Source organism: Eschrichtius robustus, chromosome 5 (genome assembly GCF_028021215.1).
Source record: "Eschrichtius robustus isolate mEscRob2 chromosome 5, mEscRob2.pri, whole genome shotgun sequence".
Taxonomy (NCBI): Eukaryota; Metazoa; Chordata; class Mammalia; order Artiodactyla; family Eschrichtiidae; genus Eschrichtius; species Eschrichtius robustus.
In genome coordinates this window covers 124,985,861-125,006,042 of record NC_090828.1, presented here as the reverse complement: position 1 = coordinate 125,006,042, position 20,182 = coordinate 124,985,861, and the positions used below count along the sequence as shown (strand labels likewise).

Here is a 20,182-nt window from a genome sequence, read left to right as displayed (position 1 = left end):
GAAAAACCCTGCAAAAAATACAAACACATGGAGGCTAAACAATACACTACTAAATAACCAAGAGATCACTGAAGAAATCAAAGAGGAAATCAAAAAATACCTAGAAACAAATGACAGTGAAAACACGACGACCCGAAACCTACGGGATGCAGCAAAAGCAGTTCTAAGAAGGAAGTTTATAGCAAAACAATCCCATCTCAAGAAACAAGAAACATTTCAAATAAACAACCTAACCTTACACCTAAAGCAATTAGAGAAAGAAGCAGCAAAAAAACCCCAAAGTTAGCAGTAGGAAAGAAATCATAAAGATCAGATCAGAAATAAATGAAAAAGAAATGAAGGAAATGATAGCAAAGATCAATAAAACTAAAAGCTGGTTCTTTGACAAGCTAAACAAAACTGGTAAACTATTAGTCAGACTCATCAAGAAAAAAAAGGGAGAAGACTCAAATCAATAGAATTAGAAATGAAAAAGAAAAAGTAACAACGGACACTGCAGAAATACAAAGGGTCATGAGAGATTACTACAAGTAACTATATACCAATAAAATGGACAACCTTGAAGAAATGGACAAATTCTTAGAAAAACACAACCTTCCGAGACTGAACCAGCCAGAAAGAGAAAATATAAACAGACCAATCTCAAGCACTGAAATTGAGACTGTGATTAAAAATCTTCCACCAAACAAAAGCCCAGGACCAGATGGCTTAACAGGCGAATTCTATCAAACATTTAGAGACGAGCTAACACCTATCCTTCTCAAACTCTTCCAAAAAATTTCAGATGGAGGAACTCTCCCAAACACATTCTATGAGGCCACCATCAACCTGATACCAAAACCAGACAAAGATGTCACAAAAAGAGAAAACTACTGGCCAATATCACTGATGAACATAGATGCAAAAATCCTCAACAATATACTAGCAAACAGAATCCAACAGCACAGTAAAAGGATCATACACCATGATCAAGTGGGATTTATCCCAGGGATGCAAGGATTCTTCAATATGCGCAAATCAATCAATGTGATACACCATATTAACAAATTGAAGGAAAAAACCATATGATCATCTCAGTAGATGCAGAAAAAGCTTTTGACAAAATTCAACACCCATTTATGATAAAAACCCTCCGGAAAGTGGGCATAGAGGGAACTTACCTCAACATAATAAAGGCCATACATGACAAACCCACAGCCAACATCGTTCTCAGTGGTGAAAAAGTGAAACCGTTTCCACTAAGATCAGGAACGAGACGAGTCTGCCCACTCTCACCACTATTATTCAACATAGTGTTGGAAGTTTTAGCCACAGCAATCCGAGAAGAAAAAGAAATAAAAGGAATCCAAATTGGAAAAGGAGAAGTAAAACTGTCACTGTTTTCAGATGACATGATACTATACATAGAGAATCCTAAAGATACTACCAGAAAACTACTAGAGCTAATCAATGAATTTGGTAGAGTAGCAGGATACAAAATGAATGCACAGAAATCTCTTGCATTCCAATACACTGATGATGAAAAATCTGAAAGAGAAATTAAGGAAAGACTCCCCTTTACCACTGCAACAAAAAGAATAAAATACCATGGAATAAACCGACCTACGGAGACAAAAGTCCTGTATGCAGAAGACTATAAGACACTCATGAAAGAAATTAAAGATGATACACACAGATGGAGAGATATACCATGTTCCTGGATTGGAAGAATCAACATTGTGAAAAGGACTATACTACCCAAAGCAATCTACAGATTCAATTCAATCCCTATCAAACTACCAATGGCATTTTTCACAGAACAAGAACAAAAAATTTCACAATTTGTATGGAAATACAAAAGACCCAGAATAGCCAAAGCAATCTTGAGAAAGAAAAATGGAGCTGGAGGAAACGGGCTCCCTGACTTCAGACTATATTACAAAGCTACAGTGATCAAGACAGTATGGTACTGGCACAGAAACAGAAATATAGATCAATGAAACAGGATAGAAAGCCCAGAGATAAACCCACACACATATGGTCATCTTATCTTTCATAAAGGAGGCAAGCATATACAGTGGAGACAAGACAGCCTCTTCAATAAGTGGTGCTGGGAAAACTGGACAGGTACGTGTAAAAGTATGAAATTAGAACACTCCCTAACACCATACACAAAAATAAACTCAAAATGGATTAAAGACCTAAATGTAAGGCTAGACACTATAAAACTCTCAGAGGAAAACATAGGCAGAACAGTCTATGACATAAATCACAGCAAGATCCTTTTTGACCCACCTCCTAGAGAAATGCAAATAAAAACAAAAATAAACAAATGGGACCTAAGGAAACTTAAAAGCTTTTGCACAGCAAAGGGATCCATAAACAAGACGAAAAGACAACCCTCAGAATGGGAGAAAATATTTGCAAACAAAGCAACTGACAAAGGATTAATCTCCAAAATATACAAGCAGCTCATGCAGCTCAATATCAAAAACACAAACAACCCAATCCAAAAGTGGGCAGAAGACCTAAATAGACATTTCTCCAAAGAAGATATACAGACTGCCAACAAATACATGAAAGGATGCTCAACATCACTAACCATTAGAGAAATGCAGATCCAAACTACGATGAGATATCATCTCACACCAGTCAGAATGGCCATCATCAAAAAATCTACAAACAATAATGCTGGAGTGGGTGTGGAGAAAAGGGAACCCTCCTGCACTGTTGGTGGGAATGTAAATCGATACAGCCACTATGGAGAACAGTATGGAGGTTCCTTAAAAAACTAAAAATAGAACTACCATACGACCCAGCAATCCCACTACTGGGCATATACCCTGAGAAAACCATAATTCAAAAAGAGTCATGTACCAAAATGTTCATTGCAGCTCTATTTACAATAGTCAGGACATGGAAGCAACCTAAGTGTCCATCGACAGATGAATGGTTAAAGAAGATGTGGCACATATATACATTGGAATATTACTCAGCCATAAAAAGAAACGAAACTGAGTTATCTGTAGTGAGGTGGATGGACCTAGAGTCTGTCATACAGAGTGAAGTAAGTCAGAAAGAGAAAGACAAATACAGTATGCTAACACATATATATGGAATCTAAAAAAAAAAAAAAAAGGTTCTGACGAACCTAGGGGCAGGGCAGCAATAAAGACGCAGACCTAGAGAATGGACTGAGCACACGTGGAGGGGGAAGGGTAAGCTGGGACAAAGTGAGAGAGTGGCATGGACATATATACACTACCAAATGTAAAACAGATAGCTAGTGGGAAGCAGCCGCATAGCACAGGGAGATCAGCTCGGTGCTCTGTGACCACCTAGAGGGGTGGGATAGGGAGGGTGGGACGGAGACGCAAGGGGGCGGGGATATGGGGATACGTGTATACGTACAGCTGATTCACTTTGTTATATAGCAGAAACTAACACACCATTGTAAAGCAATTATACTCCAATAAAGATGTTAAAAAAAGAAAAAAACATTCAAGAAGGATTCATCAGTATGGAACAATGAGAACCCCTAAATATTGAGAGTGGGAATGCAAAATGGCATGGCTACTTTGCAAAACAGTGTGGCAGTTTCCTGTAAAGTTAAACATAGGCTTACTATATGACACAGTAATCCCATTCCTAAGAGAGATGGAAACATACTGAGACCCGGGAATGAAAGTTGTATGTTTGTAACAACCTTATAATCACCAAAAACTGGAAGAAATCCATCATCGGGTGAATGAATAAACAAGTGGTGGTACTTCTATACGATGGATTATGACTAAGCAATGAAAGGGAATGAAGTACTGATATATGCAGCAACAAGGCTGCATTTCAAAAGACTTGCTCAGTGAAAGAAGCCAGATACACAAAAAAATTAAATGCTTTATAACTTCAATGAGAAGAATTTCTGGAAAAGGCAAAACTACAGGGAGACAAATCAGATCAGCCACTGCCAGGGTCTTAGGGTGTGGAGAGGGAACAGACCATAGGGAAATGAGGGAACTTTTCAGGGGCATGAAAATATTCTGTATTGATTGCCGTGGTGGTTGCATGATGGCATATGCTTGTCAAAACTGGTCAAACTGAACACTTAAAAGATGGATTTTCTGTAAACCTGACCAAAAAACATTTATTATTTAGAGCAGGAATGAACTTAGTTTCCAATTTTAAAATGAAACGTATTCTCCCATATCCTGCATCTATTTTCTTAAAAGAAAAACTGTGTTGGGTAGGGACAGTAATACATTAAGAGTTATAATAGGTAATCGAAAAAGACATTTGGAGGAGAGACTAAATCACTGGTATTTTTACTGAGGACTATGTCTTCAGAGAAATTGTTTAGAAGTGAAAACAATTCTGGTTGTCATAAAGTTCTCTCTGTTCAGGCTTTTCCCAAAACGGTTTCAAATAAATCCTAAAGCAGACAACATCAGAGCCAAGAGCAATAACGGTTATGTTCACAGCAGAGGATCTTTGCTTCCTTTTACCAGCCACGTTTCTCAGTATTCAATTTGACTGTCCTCAACAGAAATATTTCATCTGGGCATGGCAGTTTTCTCATCTCAACTTCTCCAGAGTCAAGTAACCAAAATAGACATGGTGAAAGCCCAGTCCCACAGATCATCTCTGTCATCAAAACATGGAGAATAAGACAATCCACTCCAAGTTCTTAACATGAAACCTGGTTGTTAGAACTTCAAGAAGCCCTGGTTATAACAGTGTAATTATAACTTCACTCAAGAAATGCCTTTCAGTTCTAATACATGGCCTTTTCAAAAGCCTAAAAAGCATTATAAAACTACAGTGCAATTCAACTTCCTCATTTTACAAGTGAGCGAAATGAGATCCAGAAAGGTCAAATTACTTAACCACTGTTATGAAGCTAGTTAGACGTGGGGCTAGAACCAGGTCCTAGAAAACCCATTCAAGCTTTGTGACCACCTAGAGGTGTGGGATAGGGAGGGCGGGAGGGAGGGAGATGCAAGAAGGAAGAGATATGGGAACATATGTATATGTATAACTGATTCACTTTGTTATAAAGCAGAAACTAACACACCATTGTAAAGCAATTATACTCCAATAAAGATGTTAAAAAAAAAATAGGACAGTGCTCTTTCAAATGAAATTGGAACTAAATTTTATGTTACTATTGTTTTCTCTACCAGGCTTGAATAACAGGCGATGTAAATTTCATGTTGTCTACGCAACAATATATAGCTCCGTTAAGAAGTTTAAAAACTTTTGACAAGGCCATCATGTCTTATACAGAAGCAGAACTACAAGGGAATCAAGGAATGTTTCATATTAAGTTAGTAACTGCTGAAAAAGGCCTCCTTTCTTTCCATTCTCTATAGAATTGATTTTAGCCCCTCTCTGCTTTGCTCAAGTGAGAACTTATATGCCAGATACTAAGATACACATTTCTGACATAAAAGTATGATCCATATTACGTTAACCAAGCATTTAAAGATGCCATGTAAACTCCTTTCTTCCGTCTGTTGCCATTTGAAGAAAAGTTATAATTTGAACAGTGTTGCTTTGCCATTTTAAACTTCTGGTAAATTCACCCAGAGGAGCAAATGAGAGGCCTCCATTTTTATGACAGCAAGAAATATTGCTGATCGTGTGGAAATAGCAACTCCAAATCAATAGAAAATTGCCCTCTACATTCGTCAGGAGGAACGAGGCACTGAGGAGAGCCAGCCTCTGTGACAGGTTAAAGCTGATGAAGATTCTGGGACAGGAACAAGTGTAGAAGAGGGGCAGAAGAGGCTGTGCTGTTGACTTCCCAAAGGTCAACTGACGGCTGTCCTCATCTTGTTACGTTTCACTCCTTCTAAAAATGTAGAGAAAATGTTCTTTTAATGTACCAGACAGATACGGAGGTAGAAGGGAATACGTGGGCAGAACGCTGAAGGGCATACTACCTTCTTCAACACACACTTCTATGCCAGGTGCCTACAGCTTCCAAATGGGCAGTGGAAAATGAACCCTAGGATTCTACAACGTCTCTGAGAGCTGATAACGGGAACGGCAACCAGTGAACGGGTTAGGCGGTAAAACCAGCTCCATGTACATCTCCTTGAAGTTCAGCAAGCAGCAGACTGCACTTAAGCATAGCAATCAACTGGGAGAGGAGAAATCCCCTTACCGTAAGCAAAGAAATAGCTTCAAGGCAGCAGATAACAGTGCAGGGAGAGAAGGTCAAAACAGGTGCAGAGAAATTCTGGAGGTAGAGAGTGCAAGCTTGGACTCCATTTGGGTGATTTTTAACTATCTTAGTCAATTATGAGTGACAAAGCTTAATTGTTCCCTTTACTGAAATTTACACTGCATTGTGTAAACACACACACACGCACACATACATGCCTGGAACTTTTCAAAGCTGCAGGGAAACAATGATTGATGCCTGATGCTTTGGGTGTGATGTGGTTTGCTAATTGCATATCTTTTACAAAACATGTCTGCTCGATGGTGAGAGTACCAGGTTGATTCTAATTCAAAGCTTCAAATATACTGCAGCATAGAGCTGCCACATGATAAACACGTGTGTTATCATTGCTAGTATCACTACCCAATCATTAATTTCATCTGATTTGATTCATGCCTTTGCACGATAACATACTACTAACAGCTATGAAGTCTGGCTGTCCAGAATTTAGACAAAATTTCCCTTCATTTATAGCTAAACTATAAATGTGTTGTTTGGTTCATATATGTACATATGGCTTCTCCATCCGGAGTCTACATTTTCTGAGGATACATATTATGTTCTATCTTATTGTGCACACAATAAAAGCAGTTGATTGTCCTATATGAACAGCAGCTTTCAGTAAGAGCCTACACATTGATTAGATTGTTTCCAAAGGGACCAACTCAAATACTTGTGCAAATCATGCATGGTTTGCATGAAATCAACTCTGTAGAGTCGCTTATTTCTTCAGAAATCTGTTTTTTAGAAATCATTATTACTCCACCTCAATACACCCCACCTGGTTGGAGACATTGTCCCTGGAATCTAACTGATGCACAAACATTTCATTCACTCAAGGTGGAGTAATGAAGCTGGGGGTTCAAACACTAATTATCTTTACATACATAGCCTCAGTTCGCCCCATTGACCTTGGCTGGCTTGACAATCACAGTTCAAAATGGTTAAAGGGAGGATAGAGACAGTTATGGAATTATAGGGGGGATCACCAAGCGAATCCCACATAAAATATGCCCAGCCATGTATACTACACAGACAATGGGTTAAACAATCCTTATGACATCTGGAAAGCATATTTGATTTATATCACTAAATAATAAGAGAAGGAAGGGGCAGCCTGAATGATACCAGCACCTGCCTTTAAGTACCACCTTACTGCATCTGTCTGGATTCATGCCTTCATCTATGGGGAAGGCTTAATTTGAAAGTATCCTTTTTCTTCTCTGTATTTACATTAAAGAAGGTAAATGGTCTAAATTAAGCTTGTTATGGCTGCCTGAATCACCCTCAGTGAAGGCAATTTCTGATTTATGAGCTTAGAGCTAATTATGTAACCTCTAGTCACATTTTTTTTAATTGCCCAAATTTTGGACCACTGCTGATCATTATATCCTAATCAGAGGTCAGGAGGGAGGAAGGGCTTATGGATGAAGGTTTGGTGATGACATAAAAGAGAACTACTCATTTAAACACTTTTATAGATTTTTATCACCTAAGTGATCCCATTACTCATTACCACAGGTAATCACAAGTGCGTTTAAGCCACCAAGCCCATCACCTAACTGAAATTGCATAAAATCAAGCCTCAAAGTAATTCTGAATCGCTCATTCTGACACCTGAATTCTACTTCACACATATACCTAATTGTCCCAGCTTCTAACTTCATTGTTCATTTTCCCCTCCAATGCCTCGCATCAGCCCTGAATCTGAGACTCAGAATCTCCTTGACTACTGTTTAGATGCTCCCATGGCTACGGTACTATCAAACACACCAGAAAAATACCTTACCCAACTCAGCCCAGGCCTCAGCATTCTCATGCCTCTGTGCTCTAGGTTCATAAAAGAGGTACTGGAAAAATACAACACATGTATATTTACATGTCCCCATGAACTTGAAGTATAGTGCTTAACCTGAGAACCTTTAGCACTGGAGTTCTTCCTACTTTACTTGTTTTCACTTAGGCATAGACCCAGAATTCCTAAACCATATAGTGTGAAATTACTTAACTTCATAGACATAAGTGACATAGCAGAAGCAGTAATACTTTTACGAATTAATCCTAATTTGCACTACCGTGGACCACTGTCTATTATATCCTTTAATGCCATCTCTGGAGGGGCCTATAAGATGCATTCTACTATGAGTTTATTGCCAAAGATAATGTTTCTCTCTTTAGGGAGTAGTAGCCTTTGTCTACGAGATAAGAATTACATATCCTCTTGTGTTTTCCTTTTAATCTTGTCTGCCATGAATCTTAGAGCTAAATTAAATGCTCACTCTCCGAAAGCATGCTGGGCTGTGTAAGTATGATTACTCGCCACATTCCCCTTTCATGGTCTTTATTTTCCATTTTTATTTTAACAGTCTTACCGTAAAACTACCTTTTCTTGTAAGTCACTTCGCACCCTTTGAAAAGGTAGGCTATTACATTATTCTAAAAAGTAAACTCATCCCATGAACAATACTCAAAGTATGCCTACATTACATCTCAGATATCATCATGTACAAAAGGAACTTGTCAACCCAGGAAAAGAAGGAGAAAATCATGACTACAAAAGTTTTAAATTTAATACAATTATTTGGATTATAGAACTTACTTACATGAGCGTTCAGATACTGACCATGTCCAAGGGTGACATGTTATAGACAAGCTCTGTAATACTGAGAATTTTACAAAGACTTAGATTATAGTAACAGGATTGTTTGAATAAGCCTAACTAGAAACATCTTACAAACCAAAGTTTAAAATGTAAAAGGCCATCAGCAATAGTTTAGTGGGTCTACTTAAATTATCGTGTAATTATCTTCTCTGTTACATAGGCTTTCTCCCCCCATCTTTTGCTGATTTACATTAGTTGTCTGGCTATAACTGGACTTGAACTTTCAACGTCAATGAAGCTTACTAAGAAAACTGATTATGCTGGGGCAAAAAATCTTCACAAAGGCAGTATGTAAAACCACCCACTATTTGTTTTACAAATAATTATCTTCTCTTTAAACCTAGAATGTAGCCTCAGCTCTTGTGCAACTCAAATCTGTATGGGGTTGTCATTTTATTTACAGCAGATGACCTGGCATCGTACAAAAGTAATTTACTGTGCCGGGTGCCTCATGCCCTGTAAATCAATAGCTTGAGTACAGAGACATCTCAATTAGACAGTACAAGGGTAGCAAGATCTGCACCTTCCTTTCTTGTATCATTAAAATGGCAAGTATTACAAAATGGTACTTGTTTTAAAGTTGCTTCGGAGGGTGGGGAGGGGCTATTATTTCAAGTTTGGAGACATAAAGTGAGATTTGCCATCGAAGAGAATGAAAAATTGAGCACAAGTTTGTATAAGTAATAGCCTGTGAGGGGTGGGACATGCATTTGTTAAAGTATTGATTGGTGCATTTCTACAGCACCTGTATTATCATGGGCTCCAAGAGCTGAACAGGGTGTTCAATCATGACTCTGAAACCGAGGAGTCATCCACCCTTCCTACCCTGTTCTTCCAAGATGCCTTTAAACCAAAATTCCAAACATTCGTGGTATAAGCCTCCATGAGATAAATCATCCAAAGGCTCAACTTTGCTCTCTCCCTGCAACACACCTAAAAATTAAGCTGTCAATATAAAAGCCTCATAATGAGGAAGCACAATTATCCATCACCAATCATATCCAAATCCCAGTGGTAAATGAAAGATAAGACCCACCCAGTTTGCTGAAGAAAATTTTAGGGCAGCTTCTCAAACTGGATTCTGCCTGGGATAACCTCATGAGGGAGAAAAGAATCAAAAATTATTTTCCTGGTTTTGCAAATGGTGACGTGAAACATGAAAATAAAAGCAAACTGTTCCTCATAGGGTGCCCGTATCTGGTCCCAGGACTGTAAATGCACAAGTCTGTGTTTTTTCCATGAAAATGAAGAGATTTTAAATAATAGGTTGAATTTTTACCTGGCCCCATATATATATATATATTTTTAAAAATTAATTAATTAATTATTTTTTGGCTGCGTTGGATCTTCGTTGCAGCGCGTGGGCTTTCTCTAGTTGTGGCGAGCGGGGGTTACTCCTCATTTTGGTGCGCGGGCTTCTCATTGTGGTGGCTTCTCTTGTTGTGGAGCGGGCTCTAGGTGCACGGGCTTCAGTAGTTTTGGCTCGTGGGCTTCAGCAGTTGTGGCTCGCGGGCTCTAGAGCGCAGGCTCAGTAGTTGTGGTGCACGGGCTCAGTTGCTCCACAGCATGTGGGATCTTCCTGGACCAGGGACTGAACCTGTGTCCCTACATTGGCAGGCAGATTCTTAACCCCTGTGCCACCAGGGAAGTCCTTGGCCCCCTATTAACTGTAATTGAAAGCTGAAAGATTCTTACACTGTGCTGGAATTAAATCAAAGAAGAGCTACTTTTCCAGAATCCTTTCAAATTCAAGTTATGTCTTTTTAAAGGAAAGAAACTCATTGATTTTGATTTTTTTTTTTTTTTTTTTTTTTTTTTTTTACAGATTCTAAATATTTACTCTAAATAAGGAGTAAGAGCTTACTGGATGATTCACACCCTTTCTACCTGAAAATAGGATTATGAGGACCAGTAAAATTGCATTCTCCTGGCTGGCCTTTCACAGATCATGCCTATAGGCCACACAACCACCACATCTTACTGAAAGATACTTTGGAAAGCCATTGGGGAAGAAAAGACAACCAGCTTCAATAAAGCCAAGACTGAGGTGCAAGCGGAAAGTTCCAGAAAATTGGTCCAAATGCAATCGGACGATTTGGCTACAAGAGAAGGTCTAAATTGCTGGTCATTAGCTCCTCAAATGCAACACAAGCTTACACAATGGAAACTCAAGCAAAGGTGTAATTGGCGCAGGGAGAGATGCACCTCCTGAAACAAGATGCTCCGCACAGAACAATACCTGGAGAACTGCTGCTGCAGGCCACGCATCTGAATTCTGTTCCGCTCGGACTCCAGTGTCACCTCCTGCAAGCGCTTCTCACTCTGAAGACGTAAGTGTCTCTCCTCTTCCAATTCATGTATCAGCTTCTCATGCTAGAAAAGGCACGCAGGGGATGACTTTTAAGAAAGTGTTTCTTAAATATTATAAGAAAATAATTAGTAGGCACTGTTGGTTACTAAGTGCTAACTTGGACTTCATATTATTAATTAATTTCATCCTCATTACAACCTCATCAAGTACCTTCTATTATTAATCTCTTATTATCTAGGAAACCAAGGATCAGAGACCTTGAAGTAGTTTGTCATTAAAAGAAACAGAAGGTAACAGATTTTCAATCCTGGCTGATTTGACTCTAATGTATGAATGATTTCCACTAAACCAGGTGGCTTCTCATGCAGAGATGAAGATCCATGACTGAGTAATACTAGCAGGTGAATAAGAATTCAAGTAATAATGAGTAAGTCCATTAGTGCCTGTTCAGAATTATTTCATCTTTTCAGTCTCTGGTAAATGCTTTAAAGAGAACACTACTGATTTTTATAAAAGGACCAGGAACTTCCACTTAATTATACCATGAAGCTGATGAGAATAAGGTTAAAGAATTAGTTTGTATTTGCCCAATTAGGTTTTTCCCAGATAGAAATTGGTTAAGCCACCCTCTTTATTTGTAATCCTAGACAGCGAGCTCCTCACACATGGGCATCATAGATTAAAAGGGAGACTGGATGACCCAGAATAGATGGTTCATCAAAAACTCACTCCAGGAACTGGTAAAAAGCACACAAGCTCAGATCCTGACTTTACAGACCGAGCCACGCTATGACTTTTTTGTTTGGGTTGTGCTGTTGTTACCACCTTTTTTTTTTTTTTTTTTTTAAGAGCATGTCATGCCATTATGGTTATGGATGTTACTACATTAAGCACTATGTGTTAAGGATATATATTCCACGATGAAAATCAAAGACTCAATGCTTGATTATAAGGGACCTACATTCTTAAAGGGAAAGATGTGAAGCATATATTTCAGTCTCCAAATAAATCAGGCACTATGACTCTGTACCATGAATCACCCAGATGAAACTTGATCCATTGGAAAAAATTCTCCTGAGGACCACGAATGAAACAGACCATTCCCGGAAATGAATCAAGGTCCTTTAAAAATACTTCACATCCTGTGCCTCTGCAACTTTGACCATGCTCTCCCTCCTGCTTCAAAAGCCCTCTCTATTCAAAGCCTAGGGTTCCTTCCAGGCTCAGCTTATATATCAACCCTTTGCCAAATATATGATTTGCAAATATTTTCTCCCACTCAGTTGGTTGCCTTTCCATTTTGTTGATAACTTCCTTTGCTGTGCATAAGCTCTTTAGTTTGATGTAGTCCCACTTGCGTACTTTTGCTTTTGGTAACAGGTTCAAAAGATCATCACCAAGACTAATGTCAAATAGCTTACCATGTATGTTTACTTTTAGGAATTCTATGGTTTCAGGTCTTACATTCCATTAAGTCTTCAATCCACTTTGAGTTAATTTTTGTGTATGGTGTAAGATAGCAGTCTAGTTTCATTCTTTTGCACATGGACATCCATTTTCCCCAACACCATTTATTGAAGAGACTGTTTTTTCCCATTTTACAGTCTTAGCTCCTTTGTCATAAATTAATTGACCATATATGTGTGGCTATGTTTCTAGGCTCTCTATTCAGCTCCATTAATCTATGTGTCTGTTTTTATGCCAATACCATATTGTTTTGATTACCATAGCTTTGCAATATAATTTGAGCATGATGCCTCCAGGTTTATTCTTTCTCAAGATTGCTTTGGCTATTCGGGGTCTTTGTGTTCCATACAAATTTTAGGATTGCTTGCTCTATTACTGTGAAAAATGCCATTAGAATTCTGATATGGATTGCATTGAATCTGCAGATTACTTTTGGTACTATGGGCATTTTAATATTAATTCTTCCAATCCATGAGAACTGGAATATTTTTCCATTTACTTGTGTCTTCATTTTCATTCATTAATGTCCTGCAGTTTTCAACATATAGGTCTTTCAACTCATTGGTTAATTTTATTCTTAGGTATTTTATTCTCTTTGAAGCAAATGTAAATGGGATCATTCTTAATTTCTTAATTGTTAGAAATTATTCTTAATTCTCTTTCTGATAGTTTATTGTTAGTGTAGAGAAATGCACCAGAATTCTGTATATTGATTTTGTATCCTGAGACTTTACTGAATTTATTAGTTTTAACAGTTTTTTTGTCAGAGTCTTCAGGGTTTTCTATATATAAAATCATGTCTTCCTCAAACAGTGACAATTTTACGTTTTCCTTTATAATTTGGATGCCTTTTCTTTCTTTTTCTTGATTAATTGTTCTGGCTAAAACTTTCAATACCGTGTTAAATAAAAGTGGCAAGAGTGGACATTTCTGTGTTTTTCAGCTTTTCACTGTTGAGTATAATATTAGCTGTGGGTTTGTCATATACGATCTTTCTTATGTTGAGATATGCTCCGTCTATACCTACGTTGTTGAGAGTATTTATTATAAATACATGTTGAATTTTGTCAAATGCTTTTTCTACATCTATTGAGATGATCATATGATTTTTATTCTTCAGTTTGTTAACACGGTGTATCATGTTGAGTGATTTGTAGGTGTTGAACTAAACTTGCATCTCTGGAATAAATCTCACTCGATCATGGCATATGATCCTTTTAGTGTATTGTTGAATTCAGTTTATTAACGTTTTGCTGAGGATTTTTGTGTCTATGGTCATCAGAGCTGTGGCCCTGTAATTTTCTTTTCTTGTGGTGTCCTTGTCTGGTTTTGGTATTAGGGTAATGCTGGCCTCTTAAAATGAGTTTGGAAGTGTTCCCTCCTCTTTTATTTATTTATTTTTTTGAAGAGTTTGAGAAGGATTGGTATCAATTCTTCTTTAAATGTTTGGTAGGATTCACCAGTAAAGCTGTCTGGTCTTGAATTTTTGTCCGTTGGGAGGTTGTTGATTACTCCTTCGATTTCTTCCTAGTAAGCAGTCTATTCAGATTTTCTCTTTCTTCATGATTCAGTCCTGGAAGGTTGTATGTCTCTAGAATTTACCAGTTTCTCCGAGGCTGTCCAATTTGTTGGCATATAACTGTTCGCAGTCATCTCTTACGATCCTTTGTATCTCTGTGGTATGAGTTGTTAACGTCTCCTCTTTCATTTCTGATTTTACTTATTTGAGCCCTCTTTTTTTTTTTGGCAGGGGTGGGAGGGTCTAGCTAAAGGTTTGTCAATTTTGTTTATCTTCTCAAAGAGCCAACTCTTAGTTTCATTGATATTTTCTATTGTCTTTTTAGTCTTCATTTCATCTATTTCCACTCTGATCTTTGTTACATCTTTCCTGCTACTAACTTTAAGCTTAGTTGGTTCTTCTTTTTCTAGTTCCTTGAGGTATAAAGTTAGATTGTTTATTTGAGATATTTTCTTTTTTCTTGAAGTAGACATGTTTCACATTTGTGTTATAGGGGTCCTTCTGGGACTCCTAAAACACAAATGTTATTCTGCTTGACGTTGCCCCATAAGTCCCTTAAGCTATCTTCCCTTTTTCAAATTCTTTTTTTTTTTTTTTTTTCTGCTCTACTTTTGGATGAATTCCTTTGTCCTGTCTTCGAGATCACTGATGCTTTCTTCTACTTTATCTAGTCTGCTGATGAACGCATTTGGTGTATTTTTCATTTTCGTTATTGTAATCCTCAGCTCTGTTTGGTATTTTCTTATATTTTTCTACCTCTATGGATGTTCTTACTGTGTTCATCTATTCTTCTCCCAAGTTTGGTGAGCATCTTATGACCATTACATTGAACTCTTTATCAGGTAAATTACTAATCTCCACTTCATTAAGGTTTTTTCTGAGGTCTTATCTTATTCTTTCATTTGGAACATATTGTTCTGTTTCTTCATTTTGCTTGACTCTCTGTGTTTGTTTCTGTGTATTAGGTGAAACACCTACCTTTCCCTGTCTTGAAGGAGGGGGCACCAGATATAAAACCTGTGACATCAGACACATGTAAAAGCTCTCCTCCAAGAGATGCTGGCACTCTGGAGCACAGTACAGAGAGTGAAGAGAACACCTGCCTTCCAAGGTCTCTGAAAAGGTTTACAGTCAGTCCTCTGACGTGTGCTTAATTAGAAGCCTGCACCTCACATTGCAGCTATGCTGATAAGCTTATAGGCCTCGTTCACAGACAGACTGAGCTCCAGGGTCTGTTGCCGCTTGCTGTGTCCTCAAGGTGGTAGCTGTTTAAGGATACTTTCTCTGTTGGGTATGGTCCTGTGGGACCCACGAGTGTAAGCCCTGCTGGCTTTCAGAGCCAGGTGATATAGAGGTGTCCCCTGGTGGCTGCTGCAGAAATCAGGGCACCAGACAAGGATATGAGCTCCTTTCTGGGAAATGCCGGAAAGCTGGAGTGAGGGAGAGGGAGAATGTAAAGATTATGTCCACCAGCCTTCATTCCCCGAGAGCATTTCTGTGGGCCTCCCCTCCAGCCAAAGCTCCTGGACACACAAATGGGCTTCCTTCTCAAAAAGACTGGGGGTGTTTCAGTCTGCTATCTGTACAGTGTACTGGGGGCAGTAGCCTGCCAAGAACGCTCTCTCTGATTGTTGCACTCCCATGAAACCAGGAAAGCAAGCCCCCTGGCCTTTAGAACCAGGTGTTCAAGGGGTGTCCCCTGGGCTGCTACCACAAAACTGGGATACTAGATGCAAAAACTAGGGCACCAGATGTGTGTGAAAACTCTCCTCTGGAGACACTGGTACCGGGGAGCTTAGCAGAGGGAGAGCACAAAGATGGCACCCTCTGTGGATGGCGATGTAGGAAGATCCTGAACTCACCTCCTCGCACAGACACCCCAAATCTAGGCTACATCTTGGACCACCTCCTAATACTTATTTTAAAAGTACACATTTGTCACAGTGCAATAGAGGGACAGTTTGAGCATGATGCGAATCTCACATTTGCTTAGGCCCAATCTCAATCATGAGAAACATGAAGTGAACACAGAAAACTGCACCCGGCTGAAGCTAGTGTAGAAATACACAATCACACGCATCACAGATAGATGGACCAGTGACCTCAGTCCATCAGGGGTGTTATGAGCTGCCCCATCCACATCAGAAGGTACCACTTGCCCTCTGACTTTACCCAGCCTTCTTTCCATTGATTCACAATAACTCACAAGCTGCAGCCCTTCCCATGACCGCCCCCACAAGCAAACTGCATGTCTTTTTCAAGGTAAAGTGCCATATTTGTTGTATTATTTCTATATTTCTTAACCACTTAACATTGTAAAACTTAGCTGCCATTTATATTAGATACCTATCTTTTTTGTGTGTCACTGACAAAGTTTTTGAGTACTGTGTCCCTAGTTTCATTTTTCCCACAAGCCCTGTGCAGTGATTTTTAGGAACACATATGTCATATTACAGCAGAGCTATACCGTCATGGTGAAGAAAAAGAAAACTGAATCAAGAGTAGGATTCCAAAGCCCCTTCACTCTTTGGGCACAAACAAAGAATTGGACCTCAACAAAGAATCAAACATAAAAACAAAAGGAAAGGTATTTTAATTCCAAGTCTTTGTTCTACCAAATGATGGTGTCTATATCTCATAGCCTTCACAAAGACTTCAACTTCCTCAATTACTATCCTCTGATTAAACCTCCAGCAAAGGAGACTCCACAATTTCCCTGGGCAATCCATTTTATTTTCTTAAACTCCTCTCCTGCTAATTTTTCTAAGACTTGCTTAAATTGTTTCAAGTATCAAAAAGCCATTTCTCTCTGTATGTTCCCAGGAAATGGAGAAAAAGCTATAGGTTCTATCATCGTTTCCTAATTTAATAAAGAATTCTTCTTAGAAGAAGAGCTGTGTACCCACCCACATGGACTCATTTATTCACTCAGTAAATTTTTACTGAACAGCTATTACGTGCGAGACAGCGGACCAGAGGAAGAGACCGGCAATGAGACCAAAAGACGTGGCTCCTGACTGCGGTGGACTTACACACTAGTGGACATGGCAGCTGCTAAATGAAGTTATCACACAGAGAAATATATCAATATAAACTGATGGATAATTAAGAGTTTGCTGAAAGATGACAGCCAGAGGCACCGACTTTGTTCAGTGGGTTAGGGGAAGGCTTCTCTGAGGAATTAATATATAAACGGAGACCTCTGTGATGACTAGGAGTTACTTGGGGAAGAGAAGGGATCAGCATTGTAGGCAGAAGAGTAGCAAATGGGAAGTCTTTAGTTACACAGGAAAAGAACAAAGAGAAGTCCAGTGTGCCTGGACCCTGGGGAGCAAGGGGATGGGAGTGCCATATGACATAGCTAGAAGGAGCCGGGGGACCAAGAAGGTCATATTAAGGATGTGAGATTATATTCTGAGTAGAACAGTAACTCTTTACCAAGGTTTAATCAAGTAAGTGATAAGATCTGATGAAGATTTTGCAAAGATCATCTGACTACTGTGTGGAAAAAGAACTGAACGAAGAGGCTGAATAACAACAGCATGGGAAGATATTTAAGTAAGAGTATGGTGAATGCTACCAGCTACTAGTTTAGACTGTACCATTTGCTAGTTAAGCAGGTTTGGACAAGCCACTTAACTTGAAACATAACTGCTTGAAGCTAGTTTCTTCTGCATATTGGGGAGAGTAAAATCGCCCAAGCCAATTTCATAGTATCACTGTGAGGAATGAGTAAAACAATGTACAGAAAAGCACTGCAAAATCTTGAAAGTCCCATATAAAAATAAGATATGGCTAACTGGAATTATACAGCTTATATCATTTGATAGAGTTACTTTTGATAAATTCTATAAGCATTTTAGTCTTTCACGATCACTACATATTAAATAAATATCGTAGTTACACATTTCTTTTAAAAATCTCAAAAATGTGCTTTTTAAGCAGATCAAACGTTAATACTGAGGGGAAGTACATTTTAAATTACATTTTAATGTAAGAACTGAGAGACCAGCTTAATCACAGAGGTCATCTAGAATGCATATAACCCTGTGGCTGGACTGCCCAAAAGACAGAATTTTTCAATTCCATTACCTAGAACGATCTTAAACAGATGGCTTGATCTGTGACGTGCCAAAATGTCAGGAGTTAATACCAAGACATTAACACTTGATTGCAAAGATAGAAAGCCAAGAAGTGCCTCTATCCTAGGTCTAATTATATTTGGTGACCCTAGTTACATTCGTGGGTGATACTCCTGGCAAGGTTAGCAACAGAAGAGTCAAAGAATTTAAAAAAGAAAGAAGAGTTTACTTGCTGTGAAAGTTCTAGTGCCACCATGCACGGTCATGTGTCAGGTGAAACGTGCACTACAGCAAGACTGGTACACCTCCCACCTATGCCCCAAGCATTCCATGTAAGTCCTGCTTAATGAATGACATAAGGCATCAACTCATCTAGAGGTATTCTACACTGACATGATGCTTAAGGGTACATGATACTCTATACTGGGTTGGCCAAAAAGTGCGTTTGGGTTTTCCCGTAACACCTTATGGAAAAACCTGAACAAACTTGTTGGCTAACACAGTAGAAAGGTATTCACTATATGTTTCTGTTTCAAAAGATTTCCTGAAATGTGTTCAAGTTATAATATTCTGGTTGAATAATATTTTATAATCAAAGAATCACAGGAAAAATATTAACTCTCTTGGATGATAAAAGAATCTAAAAGATAGTGAGAAATGAACAAAGGCCATTAGAGAAGGCCACTGGGATTAAATAATATTCCTGGGTACTGACGAAAAAAAAATATGAACTCATTCAAGAAATGTGGAATCTGGCAAACTGGCTACATACTATGCCATGGAGATTTTAGGTAAAAAGACTATTAGAAAAGTACATTTGATTCAATGACACACACATAAAGCATGGCAGTAAGACCCAATCACCCAAAACTTCAAGATCTGCTTAGATTTGCTTATTAATTGGTATCCAGACAGTCACAGATATTGCCATGTGTTCATCAATCAACATCCAATGTATACTGAAACATTTTAAGATTACCCAGACTCACAATAACCATTCTGATTCTCATGCTACCTACTGAGAATCTAAAATTGACATGTGATTCTTTTCTTCAGAAGTCCATAAACCAAACACCCATCAGCAACAAAATTAAACTGCTGTTTTCATGAAAACTAAGTTTTAATGGAAAAACTCTACATTAACCAATTTCTATCAAACCACTATAAAAATGGGTCTAAATTAAGCTATAGTTATTATCTCTAATTGCAGCCTCATTTTTGCTTTTTACACAAACTGCAATATATTTTCCCCGTAAGGCTTCCTCAATTCAATATCCCCATTAGTTATGAAAGATTCAGTTATCCTAGAGGCAGAGAAACAGATAAGGAACTTAAGAATTGATTTTTTCAAAGCCCGTACTGTTGGCTGTAACGGAAGAATCAGAATCAGATTTTGAGATGCTAGGATAGAAGTGGCCCTATGTACATCTGCAGTGCTGATAACATCGACCAAGAGAGACAAAGCTTTTATTCTAACAAACAAGCAAAAAAAATATACAGAGCTTGGTTTAAAAATAATTGAGAGGAGGGAAGAAAGGGTGAGTGAGAAAAATAAAGGAAAGGGGGCGGGGGGAAATGTCAAGGGTAAAGAAGACAGATGGGCACTTAGGAGGATCTTAAAAATATCCTCAATGCCAGACAGGAGTTCTAAAAGGGAAGTGCCACAGGTGAATCACTCCATACGATTACGTTTTCTAAGGCAAAAATTATCTATATGTTTATTACTTATCAAAAAGATACAGATATGAATTTTATGGGAGGAGTATTTTCAGGGTGGGCTGGGCAGAAAAGCACAATAAAATGAAGCTTGGGTATGTCAAGATTGATATGGATTATTAAGGCATGTGGGAACAAATCATAACAAATGATGGTATCCTGCAAAGAGAGCAAATTAAGTTGTCTTTTGCTTATAGTCAGCGATCTTTATGACTTATCAAAT

At 38.4% G+C, this 20,182-nt stretch overlaps 1 protein-coding gene across 11 annotated transcripts in view; it reads right to left on the bottom strand.

Moving 5' to 3' along the window:
* The window catches only part of NCKAP5 (NCK associated protein 5), a 1,051,318-nt gene that overhangs the window by 459,640 nt on the left and 571,496 nt on the right, over positions 1-20,182 (bottom strand). For all 11 annotated transcript variants that reach the window (XR_011074154.1, XR_011074153.1, XM_068545242.1 and 8 more), the window contains one exon: positions 11,104-11,237. Coding sequence is in view for 9 of the 11 variants with exons in the window: in XM_068545242.1 (XP_068401343.1) it covers positions 11,104-11,237 (134 nt within the window). In the remaining 2 variants the exon portion in view is untranslated. The remainder of the gene's footprint in view (positions 1-11,103; positions 11,238-20,182) is intronic.